We start from the raw sequence: 18880 nt of genomic DNA on the forward strand, positions 1-18880 counted from the left end.
TTTGGAAGTGAGCATCCCTATACCCTACTCACTCCGAAGGGCAGAACATGACCGTACATTATTAAATTACTTCTTTAAAATGACCATTGCTCACTTCGCTAATGGACCTGTGGGGGATTCAGTTGTTCACTTTATTTTGGAATGCTCCTACAAATGGCGTCCACCTTTCTGAAGTGCCCTTCAATAGTGCCAAAATGCCATTTGGAATACGCCCTTATGGTGATGATACACAGGGCAACTTTTTGAGCAATGTTACTAGGCAATGTTGCCGTCAACGGGCAACAAGGTAAGATACAGGGCCCATGACCAATCTAAAGTATCCAGATAGAAATTTGTTGCCCATTCCCAATGGGAAAGTGGCCAAGCAACATTGCTTTGTAACATTGCCCAGCAACATTGCTCAAAAAAGTTGCCCCATGTATCATCACCTTTAGTTGCATCCTGTCACCGTTTAAACTACCCTGTCAATCATCTTTTCACTGTTAAAATCCTCTATGTTCAATTTCATTTAATGTCCTACCGTATCGAAGAGAATAGTAGCACGCTGGTCAGCCGCTGTGGGCATTTCATGTGGAGACTCTCCTCGTGTGAATAGTAATGATGCATTTAAAAGTTAATCGCCAAACGTATCATTACAAAAGTTCACAATACTGTTGCAGATGAAATATAATGTGGACAACATTGAATAAATATATTTTCGTCAGGTTTGATACTGGTAATTAATAACCCCTTTATCTAAACTTCACTACTTAACCGTCGGATGGTCACATCTGCCGTATTTGTAGTTTTTTTAAACACTTTTTATCCATGTTTGTAGTTTTAATTAAATCACAGTGGATTGTGGGCAATATTAGCCATTAAGGCCAAAGTATATGAAACTTTTTACACGTGCACGAGGGTCAGTGTACAGTGCGCGTGGCGCAACTTTGCTCACCAGAAGAGTAGCCTACGCGCGTACTGAATGCGAACCGCCGGATTTTTGTTACTGGTTTACAACTTTCAATGGTTTACATTTAATTTTTTCAAAAGAAGTATACTTTGCAAGTTCGACTGTGTGCATACGTTCGCGCAGGTGTAAAAAACTAAGTATACTTTCGGATTTAGAGTGTGCACTGTTCTGCACTTCGGATTCTAATCGGAAAAAGTAGACCATCCAGTTATCTTTGGAATGCTCGTTTCAACATACTACGATTTGGGATGCAGTAATTCTATTTCGAATACTATTTATTAGGGGTGTAACAATATATCGTGTCACAATATATGACAATACAAAAATGCAACAATATGTATTGCGGATAGTTCACCCAAAAAATGTTTAGTGTCAGTACAACATTTAACATTTAACATTTATGCATTTAGCAGACGCTTTTATCCAAAGCGACTTACAACTTGGGGGTACAATAAGCGATTGGTCGTGAAGAGTCGAGTGAGCGCAACAAGTGCCTGAAATACTTGGTCCGTGTACATTTCTCAGTGTAGCACAGGCTAGAGTAGGGCGGGAAAGAGGAGGAAAAGAGGAAAGGAAAGTTTTTTTTTTAGTTTTTTTTTTTAGGAGGTTAAGTGCTCACGGAAGAGATGAGTTTTTAGTTGACTTTTGAATGTTGTCAATGAATCCGCATTTCGGATGGCGGTGGGCAGATCATTCCACCAGCTGGGAACGTTGAATGAAAATGTTCTGGAGAGGGATTTTTTGCCTCTCTGTGAAGGTACCACAAGCCTTCGCTCCTTGAGTGAACGAAGGCTTCAGGTGGGGGTGTGGCGACGTAGAATCGAGTCAAAGTATGCAGGAGCTGAGTGCGTGGTGGCTCTGTAGGCAAGCGTCAGCGACTTAAACTTGATGCGAGCAGCGAGTGGTAGCCAGTGCAGAGTGATGAAGAGTTGTGTGACGTGGGTCCTTTTGGGCTCGTTGAAGACCAGACGTGCCGCTGCATTCTGGATCATTCGAAGTGTTTGGATCGCACAAGAGGGGAGTCCAGCCAGAAGCGCATTGCAGTAGTCAAGTCTAGAAATAACCAGGGCCTGGACAAGAAGCTGTGTTGCGTGTTCTGTTAGGAACGGTCTGATCTTCCTGATGTTGTAGAGCGCAAACCTGCAAGAGCGAGCTATCTTAGCAATGTGATCTCTGAAGGACAACTGGTCATCAAATGTAACTCCAAGATTTCTGACTGATTTTGAAGGGGAGATCAGGGATGCACCTAGCTGGATGGTGAAGTCATGTTGCATAGTGGGACTGGCGGGAAAGATGAGGAACTCAGTCTTTGCCAGGTTGAGCTGTAGGTGATTTTTACTCATCCATGCAGAGATGTCAGCCAGACAGCTGGAGATTCGTGCAGCCACTGTGGGGTCGTCTGGTTGGAATGAAAGGTAGAGCTGAGTGTCATCAGCATAGCAGTGATATGAGAAGCCATGTGCCTGTATGAGCCCTGAGGAACCCCCGTGGTCAGTTGATGCGCTTGGGATTCCTTTCCTCTCCAGGCAACCTTGAAGGACCTACCTGTGAGATAAGATTCAAACCAATGGAGCGGAGTCCCTGTGATGCCCAGTGATGAGAGGGTGGACAGAAGAATTTGATGATTTACCGTGTCATTAAACTACTATACTACTATACATTAAACTACTATATATAATGTTGAATACAATGTATAATAATGCAATGAGGAATATTTATGGGTCTTGATAATGCATGTATTTTGTTACTAGTAAAAAGTGACCTGAATTATTTGAAATATATCTAGTCAGTGACAGAGTGCAAGCATATTCATCTAAAATAATTCTGCATTTTTATTTTCAGCTTTAGAATCATTAATATTTTTATTCTGGTGTCTCCATTGTCCTGTGCATTGCATTGACAGCACCACGTCCAAGCCTATTCATTTCCACTCCCAATGCAATACCAAATTTAGCATTTTAATCAACAGTGCATTTTTGTTAACCTTTTACCATATGTCTTGGAGTATCGCAAAAATATTGGATAGTGAGGTCAGTAACGTGAAATGTATCGAATCGTGACATGAGGGTATCGTTACACCCCTACTATTTAGAATGGATAGCCTGCGAATTGGGACGCAGCACCAGCACTAGTGAGCATGCAATTAGTAGAGGAAGGCCACTGACACCAGTTGGAATGTAATGGCGAGTAGCGCCCTCTGTTGATCTGCTGTCTTTCTTGCCACACTTCATTATAAATAACATGTGAAATGTTTGTGTGTAGGCTTTATACATTCCTCTGCGTTATTAATTCTGTCCCCAAAGTCTTGTTTGGCACCTGGGCACGAATTAGATCTGTGCTTCAGGTTTACACAGATTATTTTTGGTGGGTTTTGTTGTTGCATTTCTTCATTTCCCCCCCTGTTGTTTACCTTAGCTGTATGAAGTCAAGAGACTCCAGGATGTTGAGTTGCAGTGTTGTAAGGTGTTGTGGGATTTTGATCTGAGGACTCTGTTAAGTTCTATTGACCTTTCAGGCTCTGCGTATTGCTCAGTCAGCATACAGACGTTTCCTCTTGGTTGGAAGCACAAGTGATCTTTTAGCTGGCAAGAAAACTAACACATAGACTCTTTTCTTCCTCTCTCAAACGCACACGCACAACATTTGAATCTTATTTGGCAGCAATCTTCAAAGAAGTGCAGGACTATGCCTGGGAAAGCATGAAAATCTGAATTTGCGAAGTGAATTTGTCAGGGTTAGTACGAGATTCACTTGTATGTTGTTATGCAATGTAAAGTTTCATGTCTATTGCAAAATAAAGACAGACAGGATCATCAGGATCCTGATATTTTGTAATATTGATCAGCTCACTGTAGTTTATCGTGCTTATTGCTTAGCAAATAGATATATTAACATGAAATATAGATTTATATATTGATTGAAACAAGTGTATCAGAGAGCCCTGTAACAATGTGTGAGATAGCCTATTATTTATTTAATGTTATATTGTATTTTCTCTTCTGTTTACACCACTGTAGCACCAGATTCCCCGTACACACACTGGAAGCAGACAGTCTTTTATCTGGAGGAGTATTTGACTGTGAAAAGAGGAGAGGAGATAGTCGGCACTGTCAGCATGAAGCCAAACGAGAAGAATGTGGTATGTGCCCCCGCAACTATTCAAACTTTTCTTTCTTTCTTTCTTTCTTTAATATAAGTACCGCTTAAAACATGCTTTCCAGACTCTTTAAATGTGGGGTAAGTGTTATTTCAAAACTGCTTTATAAAAGTGTCTCGGGCCGTGGACCAAAACAAACTGGTAGCCAATCAGCAGTAAGGGGCGTGTCTACTAATGATGGGGAGAAGAGAGCGCTCAGTGCACGACACAGGACGGGTATTAGCCGATAGAAAGAGAGAAGGCAGATAAGATAAAAAAAGCACGTGAAATATGTCTAAGGAACTAAAGAAGGCTTACGATCAGGCAAGAAGTATCAGCCTTGCAGTAGGGCTGTCAAATAAAAATGAGAATATATTTCGAATATTCGTTGAATTTACAAAAAAATTGCACATTCGAATGCAAAAACCGTACATTTGAATTTTTGGTAGAGGCGCCCGAGACATGACGATGACGGAACTGATGTGGTGTGTCTATCCAGTACAGCGTGGTGCGTAGGGTTGGGTATCGTTTGGGTTTTATTCGATACCGGTGCCAAACCGATACTTTTAAAACGGTACCGGTGCCTAAATGGTGCCTGATCCGACACTTAAAAAAAAAAAAGAGCCACAAAACGAAGTGGATGAAATTAAAGAATGTCTTTTTATTGATTTTTTTTATTATTTAAATTGAACAATTTATTACAAGTTTAAAGAATACTTATATATATAATATAAATAAATACAAAACACAATTTACTTAAATTCACAGTAAAACTAAAGCCACCTAACCCAACTACAACAGGCCTAATTTAACTCTAAATAACAGTTATAGTAATACTAGCAGTCGTCTGTATTCTTGGTCTGCTACAGACCAGCTTCAAGCTTCAGCTTTATTTTGCAGAAATATGACCATATTCTCTGGCTAAATATTTTAGAACGCATCGGCTTATTATTTCAATGGCGACGCGTCATTCTTCTCATATGACACACAGCTGCCACAATAGCGAGATTGTACAATCAGCTCAGCTGTATCGGGTTTATTTCGTTTTTAATTTTTTTTTCAAAATATTCACAAACTTGCTAACTATGTCATGAACTTTCTTCATGAAATATCTGATATTCTGATTTTCAAATATGTGTGGGTGAATGTGTGTTAGTTGATCTATAATGCGCAATGGGCGGCGCCATGTTGGTTTGCGCCTCAGAGAATCGGATCACGTAAATTCATTCACGTCTCACGAAATACATGAAAGTAAGTGACCGGTGAACTGGAAGAAGAATAGAGTAAATAACATTATATAGTTACTATATAATGTGTATCTGATATGAATAAAACACGCCTAGTCAAATAACTGTCTGAAAGGATTGTTTTTGCCGCTTCCATAGACATCAGTGTGTGTGTTTTTTGCTAGTACTTATGAGCATTTAAATGTCTGAAACCTAAAATAAACATTATGTGGTTGAAAACACTGAATTGTTGTGATATGTGACAAGCGCTGAGAGCGTCTCTCTCTGGCTCGGCACCAGCCAAAGCGCGAAAGCACGTTTGAATTTAAGTGGCACCGGAATGAAGCACCGAAATCTGCGTTCTGATTCGGTCCGGTCCATATTGGCACCGGGTTTCGGTACCCCACCCTAGCGGTGTGGCTGTGTTGTTAATTGGAAAAAAGGCGGGAAAAACAGTGAGGACTCAGAGTCAGAGCGAAAATGGGCAACCTGTTCGACGCCGTATACAGTCAGACACAGAGCAGTGCAGAAGAAGGCAATCAGGGCTTTGGAGCATGAGATGGATATAAATGAAAGAGAAGATACGCTACCTGCTGACGAAAATCCTCTCAGTTGGTGGCAAATTCATGCGGTATAACGTTATATGTATCCACATTTTGCGCAGCTGGCAAAGATCATACCTCACCAAAAAACGCTCAGTACTCGCTGCAGGTCAAGTTGACTGTTTGGTGTTTTTGACGAACAATATGTAGATGTTTAGTGAGTGGAAATGGATTGTTTCTGAATGTCCGTTTGCTATTTTGTGTCCGCATTACGTTGTCGTGTTTTCTCAGGTTACTGATGCACTTGCCGTTTTATGCACTTTTGTTACCTAATTTTCCTTACATGCTCATTAATGAAATTATATTTTATTAAATAACAATTGTTTGAAAAGTTGATGCACTGTAAAAAGTGAATGTCATTTAATTTCAATAAAAGACGCGATGCTTGATTTGGTTTACATTTGCTTGTTGCGCTCGCTTGCGCCCTCTTGTGGGCATAGGATACAATACAGTACTTTTTCCCTCTAACAATAAGTATTGCCTTTAGAATTCGAATACAATTTGGATACACATGTAATAATACAATTTCTCGTCCACTTCAGCGATGATAAAGACCCATTAATTTCCACATCCTATAACGTTAAACCACTGTCTGTTTCAAGCGTTAGCTCGCAGTGTGTCCGAAAAGTAAGATAATATACTCCTAAAATATGTTTGTGTCCTTTGGTTCCTCTTTTCATCATCGATATTACCCTCTAATCTTGTCATAATTGTGATATGTTTGTTAGTTGGTCTGTCGTGCTCGTGCTTTTGAGTTGTTCATTAGAACTGTGTTTGTGTTTTTGGGATGTAAGGGATGACTTTTTCACTGAACATTCGACCTGGATTACCATAGTAACACAAATTGCTTTCACTATTGATTGCATCATACCCTTGGCCGGTGTCATGAGAAATCCTGTCCACTTAGGACCCAACGTGGTAGCTGTTTTAAATGCCTGATCAAAAGCTGTTAGCAATAACATGCCTAACATATTGTAAATTATTTCAATTGATAAACTAAGTAATAATACCAATACAAAATCATAACATAGTAATGTACCTATAATGTAATAATAAAGAATAAAAAAAAAACTGTAATATACAGAACAGGTGCACAAAATAAATACATTTTTATTGTATTTTTATAAACATTAAAACGGGGCTAGGGCTTTTAAGATGTAGGTAGAGTAACCGTGGTGTATAAACTAAGCTAATCGGGTAGCTTTATGCTATGCTAGAACGTTCGCTAACTAAAAAAACATTTTGAACGAGATATGCTTGATTTCACAACTTATAGCTTCGGTTATGTACTAGTATATGAAACCTATGATTTGCAAGACGTTAAAGACTATTTTAACTCAATTTAAATGACAAAAATCAAAACGTGATTTTGTAAGAATTGTAATCAGACTCTGAACAGATTTTCCCATTAAAAGTTCTTTCAGCCAATAAAATCGCTCTGGGGTCCTAATCGGACACTATTTTACAGGGGGACAGTATTTCTCATGACACCGGCTGGCACAGCAGATTCCTCCATAGTCGTTGCCTGGGTTACGTTTGTGCGGGGCAGAGCTATCAAAATAGGGGCGTGTTTGTTTTGGGGATTTGAAATATCAACGTCGGTTACCAAAAAGCACTTACCCCACCTTTAAATACACTGCTGTTCAAAGGTTTGAGGTTGGTAAGATTTGATTAAAGTCTCCTATTCTCATGAAAGCTGCGTTTATTTGATCAAAAATACAGTAAAAATACAGGAATATTGCGACATATTACCATTTAAAATAACTTTTTTTTAAAATAAGTTTAATAAGTTTATTTCTGCCACTGAATCAAAAAAAAGTTTTATAAATAATTTTGACTGCAATTGCATGATATATATTTTTTCTCAGAATTGCGAGTTCTCGCAAGTCTGACTTTATTTCTCGCAATTGCGAGTTTATATCTCGCAATTCTGAGATTAACTCGCAATTCTTGTGATTTAATTTGATCAATTATAATACAATAAATCTAACTTTTGAATGGCAGTGTATAATTCAATTCAACTTCCGTTACTCAAATTGTTATCCACCTATTTCCAGGGGGCGCTACTGTAAAAAGAAACGTGGGTGTGATTCTGCAATTTAACGTTTTTTTTGCTTTTGTATTTTTCTATCCAGCGTGATCTGGACTTTACCTTTGAGCTGGATTTTAAAGGTCAGCTATCTGAGGCCGCTATCGCTCACGACTATAAGATGCGCTAAGTATTCAGAAGAGGCGAGAGGCGGTTCTTGACAGCACTCAGAGAAGCAGAGGCAGGAGCCGCTCCAGATCAAAGCTACAGTGACACCGAGAGAAAGACCTCAAAAGTTATCTCTGGGAGTCTTGCCAATGTTTTTTGGAGCGGGGTGGCACTTCTAGCAATAGCGTCCTTGCCTTTGCCAACTATAGCCTGCACTAGTGCGCCATCTCTCCGACTGTTCAGGGGCCAACTATGACTACACCCCACTGCAAACAAAAGAATGTCATGGGCTTATGAATGTTAAGTGTTAGTTTATGGCTACTTTGCTTTTTATATTAGGAGGGTAAGTTCATGTTGAGGTATGCTTCCAAGTCCCAGACATTGAGAAGTTTAACAAATATAGCATTAAGAGAATTACTTCACTTACATACCGGTAGTAATAATTCATTTGAACTTAATTTAAACTTCATTGTAGTAGGATAGTTAAGTCATTTTGTAGATCTAGGATCAGGTGTTTGACAAAATCCAGGTCATTTTCAGGAAATGAGGCCATTTTTATTAGAAAATGTCAGGGTTTTTCTTAAATATCAATGGCCAATACTACATCGCTTTTTTTTTTTTAAGTTAGCATTTCTCTTTTGCTAATGCTTTACAGAACTCTAAGCACAATGATTTTATTTTTCACCTGATTTGCAAAAACCAGCTTTACAAAGCCAATATACATAAATGTGTCCATAAAAAACATATTGATAAAGAGTGTAAGAGAAACCGTGTGGTGGAACGTTTTTATGATGTTAAAATATACAAAAGATCAATTTTGTTTAAATGTCACAGCATAATCTGCATTTAAATTTCATTGAAAGCTATCATTTGTTTTTTTTATTCTTTGTATTCTATATTATATTATATTTATATTATATTATTATGAAAGGACATTGAAATAAAATTGCATTGCAATTGCATGTTGCAAAGAAAATCATACATTTAAAACGGTATGTTTTATTTTAAAAGTGCATTACACACCATTTCCTGAGAATCACCCATCCATAATAAATTTAAAGGGATAGTTCCTCCAAAAAAGAACTTACTCACCCTTCATGTTGTTCCAAACCTGTATGAGTTTCTTTCTACTGCTGAACACAAAAAGATATTTTGAAAAATGTTGGTCCCCATTGACTCCCACAGTATTTTTTCCCCATACTATGCAAGTCATTGGGGACCATCATTACCAACATTCTTCAAAATATCTTCTTTTGTGTTCATCAGATTCATAACAGTTTGAAACAACATGACAGTGTGTAAATGATGAAAGAATGTTCATTTTTGGGTGAACTATCGCTTTAAGATTTGAGGCATCAATGACAGTTTTAAATGCATCAGAAGCTAATAATGGAAGTTACAAGATGAAAGAGTGATTGCAAAACAGTGATGTGATGAATTTGTGAATTTGTTTTTCTAGTAGCTTTATGAGATTGCAATATGTAGTGTTAGTGTTATTTATGATTCTAGATGTGTGATAATTACATTTCCACTTGCATCTGCTAACTGAGCACAGAGTTGAAAATAGAGAAAGAGAAACAGAACATAATACATATCAAAAGATAGATGCCATGTGGAACGTTGGCTCTGTCTGCGGTGAGATCTTGATGATCTGGACTCAGATGGCATGCTGCTCTTCACCTGTGCTCTTATTAGAGTCTTTGCCAAGGCGATGACTGGGATCCGTCCCCGTCCCGCTACATCTGTGACCCCCGTGTCACAGCTGATTATACTGTTCAAGTCCTCACCAAAGACATTCAGTTCACTAGCGAAGCACATTGTCCTTTATTATGTGTTATATTTACTGTTTATAATTAGGTTTTTTTCCCCTATAAGTATTCATCTAGGGTCTGATGAGTCTTTGTGGAATATTGTGCAATATTGGGAATGTGAAAAATAACTGTACCTGTAATAAACTGTATATTCTCAGTGCACAAGAATGTGTTCCTCATCCAATATTGTATTTACAGAACTGATAGAGTGTTTGTTATTGAAATCTGAGGTTTATAAAATGGTTCAAAGGGATAATTATGCCATGATTTCAGCATCTATCAAGATAATAATAAATAACACTGCTTAAAACTAATCAAATTAAAGCTAATTAAAATGTTTAGGTGTACAATAGCATGCCATATTGAAAGCGTCTTTGACTGTTTATAAAAATTGACATAGTGCTGTTATGAAAGATAAATATGTAAGTGACATAAAAAGACATTTGTTGATGTAAGATGTTGGATGGTAAAGCAAAAAAATAAAAGCCATTTGTCCTTTAACGTGCAGTGTAATACTTCATTGTGCTCTAAATGTAGTACCACTTGTAGTCCACAAGGGGGCTTGAAAAGATTATGAAAAACAGACAAGTCTATCTGACACACTGGCTATGTTTGAAATTAAATGCTAGTATACTGGCTACTACATTTTGCACAGTATATATTGCTTACTACATATTTTAAGTATGGACAACATGCAATAGGCTATATTATGCGGCACTAAACGTTTCCTTTTAACGTACCAAAGGAAATTGAGTAAAAAAGATACCACAGCACACCTTCAGGGGTCTAGTGGAGTCCATGCCTCGACGGGTCAGGGCTGTTTTGGCAGCAAAAGTGGGACCAACTCAATAGTAGGAAGGTGGTTATAATGTATATGATACACCTGATCGGTGTATATTGAACTCACATGAACTCATTACGCTCAATGTTTCCTTTAATATAGCAAGTTCAGACTTTAAAAAAGGCAGTTGATATTATTTCCAGATCATCACTCTTGATATACTAAAGTTAAATGCTTTGCATCGTGTCATACATAATTCCACACACAGTGTGCACTGGTTGTGTATTGCACTTTTTGGAAAATGTTGCAATCTTTCAGGTAATCTTTGCATTCAGGAAATGTCCATACTTTGCACATTATACACACAGCATAATAAGAGATACGGTGTGCTAAAATCGAACATAGCCAATGTGTATATGATAAATAAATAATTATTGGTATTATTTAAAGGGGGTTTTGGAAACTGACCAACAGCAAAAACATTTAAATAGTTTAAACCGATCTTTCAGAACAATGCCTTTTAAATATTTGAATTATTATTTTCTAGGTTTCATTGTTAGCTGGCATGTAATGCCTCCTCTTCCCATTTCCTTGAAGTCAAGTCAAGTCAATTTTATTTATATAGTGCTTTTTTCAATGCAGATTGTTTCAAAGCAGCTTCACAGTGATAAACAGGAAAATAATGCAACAGAATTTTATTCAGCCGTACAGCCGCTCCGGAGAAAACAGTATTGTCATCTAGCTCATTTCAATTATCATACAGTGACAATGTGGGCAGATCAGTAATTTAGTTTATATGGTTAATTTAGTTTACTAATTAGATTTATTTGGATATTTAGTTGAAAATGTAGTGTCCCCAACTGAGCAAGCCAAGCCAAAAGGCGACAAACTGGAAAGCACAAACTGGAATTAATGCAAACATCTTATTCTTTATTCCAACATTTCACTCAAAATACATTTCTATTTAATATTTACACATTACACAAGTACATAATAAAGAAGGAACCTTTACAAGACTGCATGAGTGTGAAATCATCTAAAATGTTCACAAGATGTTCAAATTTAGTGTCATTCTGCCCTGCTGTGATAGAGAATCAATGTGCGAATCCACATGTAAACTCAATTTACAGATCAAGATAAAACTTGATAAAACACAGTATAAGCCTTATTGTTCATCTCAGATGTGCATACGCAAGTCCACTGTTTGGTGGACAATTAATGCATCCTTAAAAATGGCAGGAAATTATGTTGTTATTTAAGTGTGAAGAGTAACTTTTGCACTGATTTAACACTGACTGCATTAAATTACAACTACAGACTACATATATACACACACACACACACACACACACACACATTACTGTTGGCACAATACATAAAATACAATCAAAAAGTGTTCTGAAATCAATATTAGACAAAGTCTAATTCAATAGATCAATCGTTTCAATGTAGTAAAAAAAACAACACTGAACCCTGTTAAAACCGAATCCTCATGCAAACCATCTGTTTGCTTCATGGCAGGGTATTAAAAATATTCATACTGATGAGAGCAAATAGAGACATTTTTTCAGAATGTGTCTGCTTGCTAGGAATAATTAAGGAATAATTCAAGATCCTCAATCCATCACATAAGTAATAAATAATACATTTGTGCAAACGACTGTAAACAAGCACGTGTAGGAGCCTTTTTTGCTAATTTAAAATATACTTTCCTAGACCTTCATATTAAAAAGATAAAGTACAACAACAGTCAACATACGAAAATACAGCTTTGTTTACTTCAATAGTGTGACGGGTGATTTAAATGACCTTAATAGGGACACTTTTGATTAATTCTAGTGAGTGTACAAAACTACTCAAAGCCCAACATCTAACTGTTTTCATAAAACTCGTTTGTTTCACACTGTAAAGAGGTACTGGTTTATTAAAAAAAAAAAAAAAGCCCAAGCATTTTTAACTCTACAGTGGTCATACAAAAATGCTAACGTTAGAGAAAAATGGAACACAAGAGCAAGAAAAACCAGATCAGCATTAACACCAAGGTTTCTGTGAGTGTTTACGGGTGGTTCTCTACTAGCAGCAGGACTTCTTCTTAGCCGCGCTGTCTACGAGCGACACGGTTTTCTCTTTTTCTCTGTCCTCTTGTTCTTTCAGAACTCTGGCAGAGAGGAAAAAAGTGCCACATCTTATGAGGTGCAGTACAATGCAACACAATTATTATGTGGGAATCATATGCAATTGACTTTTCAGGGTATTAAGAATTGTTATGCCAACAGTCTATTCACTAACTGAAGTATTGAACTCAAAACTGGACAACGCTTGGCAAGTTTCAATAACATTGCCTGAATTAACACACAACAATCAGGGTTATTGACCTTTACCAGTCTGCCAGGAAACAGACCAGTGCAATTTTGATATCGCACTTGAACCATGTATACACACATTTTTTTTTGATTTTATGTGGCTGTAAAAAAAAAAGAGGTCTATTTGGGTCAATTTGACCCCCTTTAGGAATGAATAGAATGCGAGAAATGCTTCAGTAAACATAGAAAAACCTAACAAATGTTCAAAATTTAAACCAAAAATGGTGAAACTTTACCAAAAAATTATTTACACATTATTACATGTGTATCTAAAGGCATACTGAATAGATAAACTCAAGAACTGACCCAGCAGAACTGTTCATTTGCTCCATATAGAGCTATAAGGCTATAAGTCATGAAATATCATGTTATATTATTGTTTTTCACCCAAATTGTGCCATTGTGAGATATTTTGAGCTGATGTGAAGTTGAAAGATTGCGAAGAATGTGCTTAAATTATATTATTTCTTGATAAAATCTAGTAATATAAAGGTAAATAAAATACAAAAAAATCTCCAAAAAATATCATTAAAAATAGAAACAAAATATGTTAAAAATTAAATGATATGAAAAGGTTTCTGGACAAAAAAAGTATAATTATAGGGTCATTTTAGCCCACGAGGGAAGGATTTGTTACAGGATGGAAGGCAATAATGAGGGGTAAATAATCATTGAATTTTTTTTATTTATTTCAGTTTTATTTGTAGTAATTTTGGTCCTTCAACTTAAACTTATTTCAGTTATTTATAACAACAATGAGGAAACATTTTTATATAAAAAAAATAACTAATCACTGGATTTTAAGCTTGTAAACCAAGGGTGGTGTCATAAAATGTGGTTTAAGGAAGATTCACTAAGAGTCATGAGTAAAAGTGTATATTTCATCAAGTTTCATCATTTATGCAAGAGGAATAATCTGTATTTATTTGACAACCAGGACCACTGTGCCATTTTTTTTACATCTATCTATTATTGTGGTATCATAGATTACAGATAAACCCGGCACTTAACACGTAAAAATGAAACAAACCGTGGTTGGTTGTTTTGTGGGTGTCATGCAGTCATTTCCTGTCTAAGGGGCCCGTTCACACAAAATGCATTTAGGTCTAGAGATGCATTTTTTAAATGTTAAACTTCTTTTAGCCTTGAGCTCTGCATTTTCAGAACAGCGTGTCATGTTCGAAACACGCGCGCAAATGTAAAATACATCCGCCTAGCGCATGTTTACATTGAAAAACCATGGAAATTCCATGCGGTGAAATGCAAAAGCACATTCTGTGTGAATAGGGCGGCTCTTGGTCAGATTAAAGTGCAAAGTGAACCACAGAATATACCTGTAGTGTGTTTTAGCAACACTCTTCCATATTCTGATTTAAAAAGAAATTAGTCATATAATACGTTTGTTAATACGGTGTCCCTGTTACAGTGTAATTATACATTTACGTACTGGGTAATATCAATTAACAACATGTACTTACTACAGGGTAGGGTTAGGAATAGGGGATGGTTTAAGGCAAGTTGCTTGTAATTATGTATCATTTACTCTTATTACTACAATAAGTACATGTAACACTGTTAAATAAAGTGTAACCATAAACTCTTACCTTGCCATGTGAATCATGGACTCTGTCACATTGTGGCTTGAAAAAGCACTGCACTCATAGAAAATCAATTGAAAGTCCTGAAAGAGTAAATAGAATGTCAAAATAAGGTATGTTAAGAGTAAAGGGTCATTCTGATGTCATTCAGTGTGGTTCTGCTGAGTACATGCAACAGTAACTGACAGGAAACCACTTCATACATCTCATCAAGCTACAAACTGATTCTTCTTCTGAGTCGGTTCTTTTACTTGCTCATTTCAAGAGTATCATGCTTACAATGTTTAATGGTGATCCATTAGTGCCACTCCAGGGCCCAGATTCACTCACCTTTGCTAATTTCTCTCCCGTTCCCAGCGGAATTACTCTCTGGCCGTTTATATCGGTCTTATTCCCCAAGAGCAAGATGGGAATGCCCTCACCTGCTCCCTCCTGTAGTATGAAAAATGACAACCACTTCACATTTTAACTAATAAAAACTGAATTGATGATAACGTTTGCTTACTTGCAATAAGCAGTTCATTGCTTTTTTTTGGTGAAGAAATACACAACCATTCAAAAGTTTGAGATTGTTAAGAACAAATGTTTTAAAAAAAATACAGCAAAAACAGTCATATTGTGAAATATTACAATGTAAAATAAATGCTTTCTATTTGAATATATTTTAAAATGCATTTATTTTTTGTATTCTTTGATGAATAGAAAAAGGATATCATAAAAATTACTGTCTCTTATGATACATTTAATACATGCTTGCTGCATAAAAGTATTACATATATTGTTTTAATCTTACTGACCCCAAATTTTTGGATGGCATTTTCTTCCTTGTGACGATTTTTGAAACAGAACTTTGTGTTGAACTAATAAAAGGGCACATTCTTTTATTTAGGCCAATAGCTAACTTACATAAAAAAAAGAAAACCACAGTGTACCACTGATGAAAATAAATAAAAGAAAGGAAAAGAAAATAAAATAAATGAAAAAAGCGCCAATTGCTACTTGCTATTACTAGTTGGAAGTAGGTAGTATTTATAGTATTTTAGAGAGTATTTTATTGGACAAAATATTTCTTTACCCCATTATTTCATTAATATTTCAATCAATTTCTCACCACATTTTAGTGGTGTCTGTGTACTTAAGCATAAATTTAGTCTTTTACTCCTAAAGAAAGTGGAAATGAATCACTCACCTGCACGCTGGCCAGCCACTGCCTCACTGCTGTGAAAGTCTGCTCATTAGTGATGTCATACACCACTACCACACCATCGGCTTTGCGAAAAAACTGCTTAGTGATGCTGCGATACCTGACGGTGGAAACCCACAATGAATCAGTTGCATTCATCGGTTTTCTCAGTTAGTAGACACAATGGCATGATCAACTAGGCCTCTGATAACATACGGACTATGATTAATTAAACTCAATTCAATTAGAAAATATCACTCGCCTCTCCTGTCCTGCTGTGTCCCACATTTGCAGGGCTACCTGGCTGTTGTCCACTGTCAGAGTCTTCACACTGTAGTCAATACCTGCACACACGTCACACAAATGAAAGAGGTCAGTCTGAAGGAGGAGGAAGGGGATCTGGCATTTAATGTCTTTATGCTTTCTTCCATCCCAGAGGAAGCTCCACTCGCACAAGCCCTGACTAAAGGGCAGATGGAATTGATTTGAGGTTTTAGTCAATACCAAGTTATTGATAAATGTTTTAAACCAGCTAAATATAGGAATCATGCAAATTGAGGCACAATGTTTTTAACTTACCAGTGCTACTACATTATTTTAGTACCATGGTATTCTTTTCAAGTACCATGAAAATAGTATGGTGCATGAACATTATCGATCAGTATCATAGCACATGTCAAAATACAGTGATATTACTGCATGTCTACTATTTTGTAAAGTTTATTTTATTTATTGCAACAACAAAAAAACTTTTGAAAGAATTTCTATTCATCAAAATTACCTGGATTCCCCAACAATATTAATATAGATATATTCAAATAGAAAACAATTATTTCACAAAACAGTTTTGACTATTTTTGATCAAATAAATGGTGAACATCAGAGATAAAAATAATAATAATAATAATAATAATATTTATCATTATTATTATTATTATTGACGCAATAAAAAAAACTATAAAATGGTCAGTTAAGACAATGACAAAATTATGAAAAACTTTCCCACGGGCTTCTATTTGAAACACTCCTTACTGTGTTAAAGGTTGAAATCAAGAGTCAGCAAAACCTCAACGTAGTACGAAACTAAATATCGTTTAACAGTGTCACTGTCATCAGCATGTGAAGAATTACAGTAACAGAGCCAATAACTTGGCAACAAGTTGTGAAACAAGCTGTGGTCTTTTTTTTCTTGGCTAAGTCAATCATGACAATTTTCATTTTGGGTGAACTAGTGTTTCATTGAGGCTATTTAGGTTAAATAAATTAAAATACCTATAGATACCAGTAAACATTAACAAGTAGTCATGATGGTAATGATGACAGTGTTGGTAGTGGTAATGGTGGTAATAATAATAATAATAATAATAATAATAATAATAATAATAATAATGCATGTTTTTTTTTTTTTTTAAATACACATTGAGAAAATCCTATATTTGTCATATTAAATGAATGTTAATTAGTGCTGCTTGTGTGGAGTTAAGGGTAGGCATAATATAAGCTTTAGCTTCAGCCTACACCTTTGGTCAATAAGAATGTAAACATTATTTTTTGTTTATTTTTATTTTATTTTTTAAATTTATGGGCGCTTGTATATACATAATTGTATGTATGCACCTGTATGTTTCATGCTTTCCTGTGTAAAATGATTGCAAATGGAATTTTGCTTGTTGACCAATAAATAAATAAAATAAAAAAATTTAAATAAAAAATTAAAAGTAAATTGAAGGCCACTGACCTACAGTAGCACACGTATCAGGGTGGAAACAGTCATCACAGAAGCGACGCAAAAGAGATGTTTTTCCCACGCTGGAATTCCCTACCAGAACAATCTTAAACAGACGATCTGGACCTGAACTGGACCCTTCTTCCTGGAAAAAAAAAGGGAATAAAGCAGGATCAGCAGGATCCATTTGACTCAAATACTCACGTTACACCCAATGTCCAAAATTTACATTTGTCATGCACCGAATGCAAGCACATTTTATTTTGAATTGTAATAAAAATAAGAGTATACATGCTAATGTCAGTAAATCAATTAAAAAGAAGCAAACCATTTATAAATTCTAGTTTTTTACAGTATATTTTTTCAATTCATTAACAGGTATTGCAAAATGATTGTGTTTTCATAGCTGCTAATTAATTCATTGCCATTCTTTAAGTAAAGGAAAGGATTACATTTACTGATATCCAACACAAATACACCTAATATCTACTATACTCTTAAAAATTAAGGCTTGAAGCATTTTGCGTTCTCAAAAGAATCTTAAGTGAACAGTTCTTAACTCTTTCCCCGCCAATATTTTTTTTTTTTTTTTTTTTTAAAGATAGCAGCCACCGGCAGCATTTTTGATCATTTTCCCAAAATGTGCATGGCCCCCAGAATATTTTGTATGAATATCTGAACATGCAATGTTTCAAAAGAAAGTACATAAGAGTGTTTTATTCTAGATTAATGCATTATTTTGTATCAACACCTGAATGTGGGTAAGTTTAATAAAAAAAGAAACATTTTGAGAATTGTTTATCCTTTCAATCCTGAGAAAAACATGTTTTTGTCTACAACCAGATCGGATTCAGAATGATGATCAAAGCACAGGTCGAGGAACATTTAGATACAAGTCCACCAACACCCCTAATGTTTGCACAGTCCTATTGTTCGTCCTGGGTAGACATTTCATTCAGTAATATTAGGCAGTTTTGATTTATATGCTATTTAAGGTTGATCCTATTTTACATATGCATATGATTACATATGATATCGCTTGTTTCTGCGTTTTTTTAGCACGTGTTCTGATCAGGAGATTCAGTACTCTTTCGGATGATGTGTCATAGCGCCCCCTACCGTATAACAGTGGAAAGTCGGAAATTTCCATCAATGGTGGGGAAGCGTTTTCTCATAAATTACGGAAATTTCTGTCAATGGCGGGGAAAGATTTATTCTTATACCAAATTTCCATTGCAAAGGTGGCACAGAAGCGCTTCTGAGCTGGCATTTAAGCTTCTTTACAAAGACTGCTGCTCAGAGATGTCA

The 18880-nt window shown here is 36.1% G+C and overlaps 2 protein-coding genes across 2 annotated transcripts in view; one reads left to right on the forward strand and one right to left on the reverse strand.

The window, feature by feature from the left end:
• LOC307131765 (protein arginine N-methyltransferase 8-B) overlaps positions 1 to 8875 on the forward strand; it is a 53175-nt gene extending 44300 nt beyond the window's left edge. Inside the window, exons 9-10 of the mRNA XM_079825640.1 lie at positions 3967 to 4088; positions 8049 to 8875. Coding sequence (XP_079681766.1) covers positions 3967 to 4088; positions 8049 to 8132 — 206 coding nt within the window. The 3' untranslated portion in view covers positions 8133 to 8875. The remainder of the gene's footprint in view (positions 1 to 3966; positions 4089 to 8048) is intronic.
• A 2736-nt stretch (positions 8876 to 11611) lies between these two features.
• Positions 11612 to 18880, reverse strand: part of cracr2aa (calcium release activated channel regulator 2Aa) — a 32268-nt gene continuing 24999 nt past the window's right edge. Inside the window, exons 13-18 of the mRNA XM_079824711.1 lie at positions 17585 to 17717; positions 16109 to 16190; positions 15853 to 15967; positions 14994 to 15095; positions 14670 to 14746; positions 11612 to 12860 (exon numbers count right to left, since the gene is read on the reverse strand). Coding sequence (XP_079680837.1) covers positions 12776 to 12860; positions 14670 to 14746; positions 14994 to 15095; positions 15853 to 15967; positions 16109 to 16190; positions 17585 to 17717 — 594 coding nt within the window. The 3' untranslated portion in view covers positions 11612 to 12775. The remainder of the gene's footprint in view (positions 12861 to 14669; positions 14747 to 14993; positions 15096 to 15852; positions 15968 to 16108; positions 16191 to 17584; positions 17718 to 18880) is intronic.

This window comes from Gobio gobio (assembly GCF_949357685.1).
Source record: "Gobio gobio genome assembly, chromosome: 9".
Taxonomy (NCBI): domain Eukaryota; kingdom Metazoa; phylum Chordata; class Actinopteri; order Cypriniformes; family Gobionidae; genus Gobio; species Gobio gobio.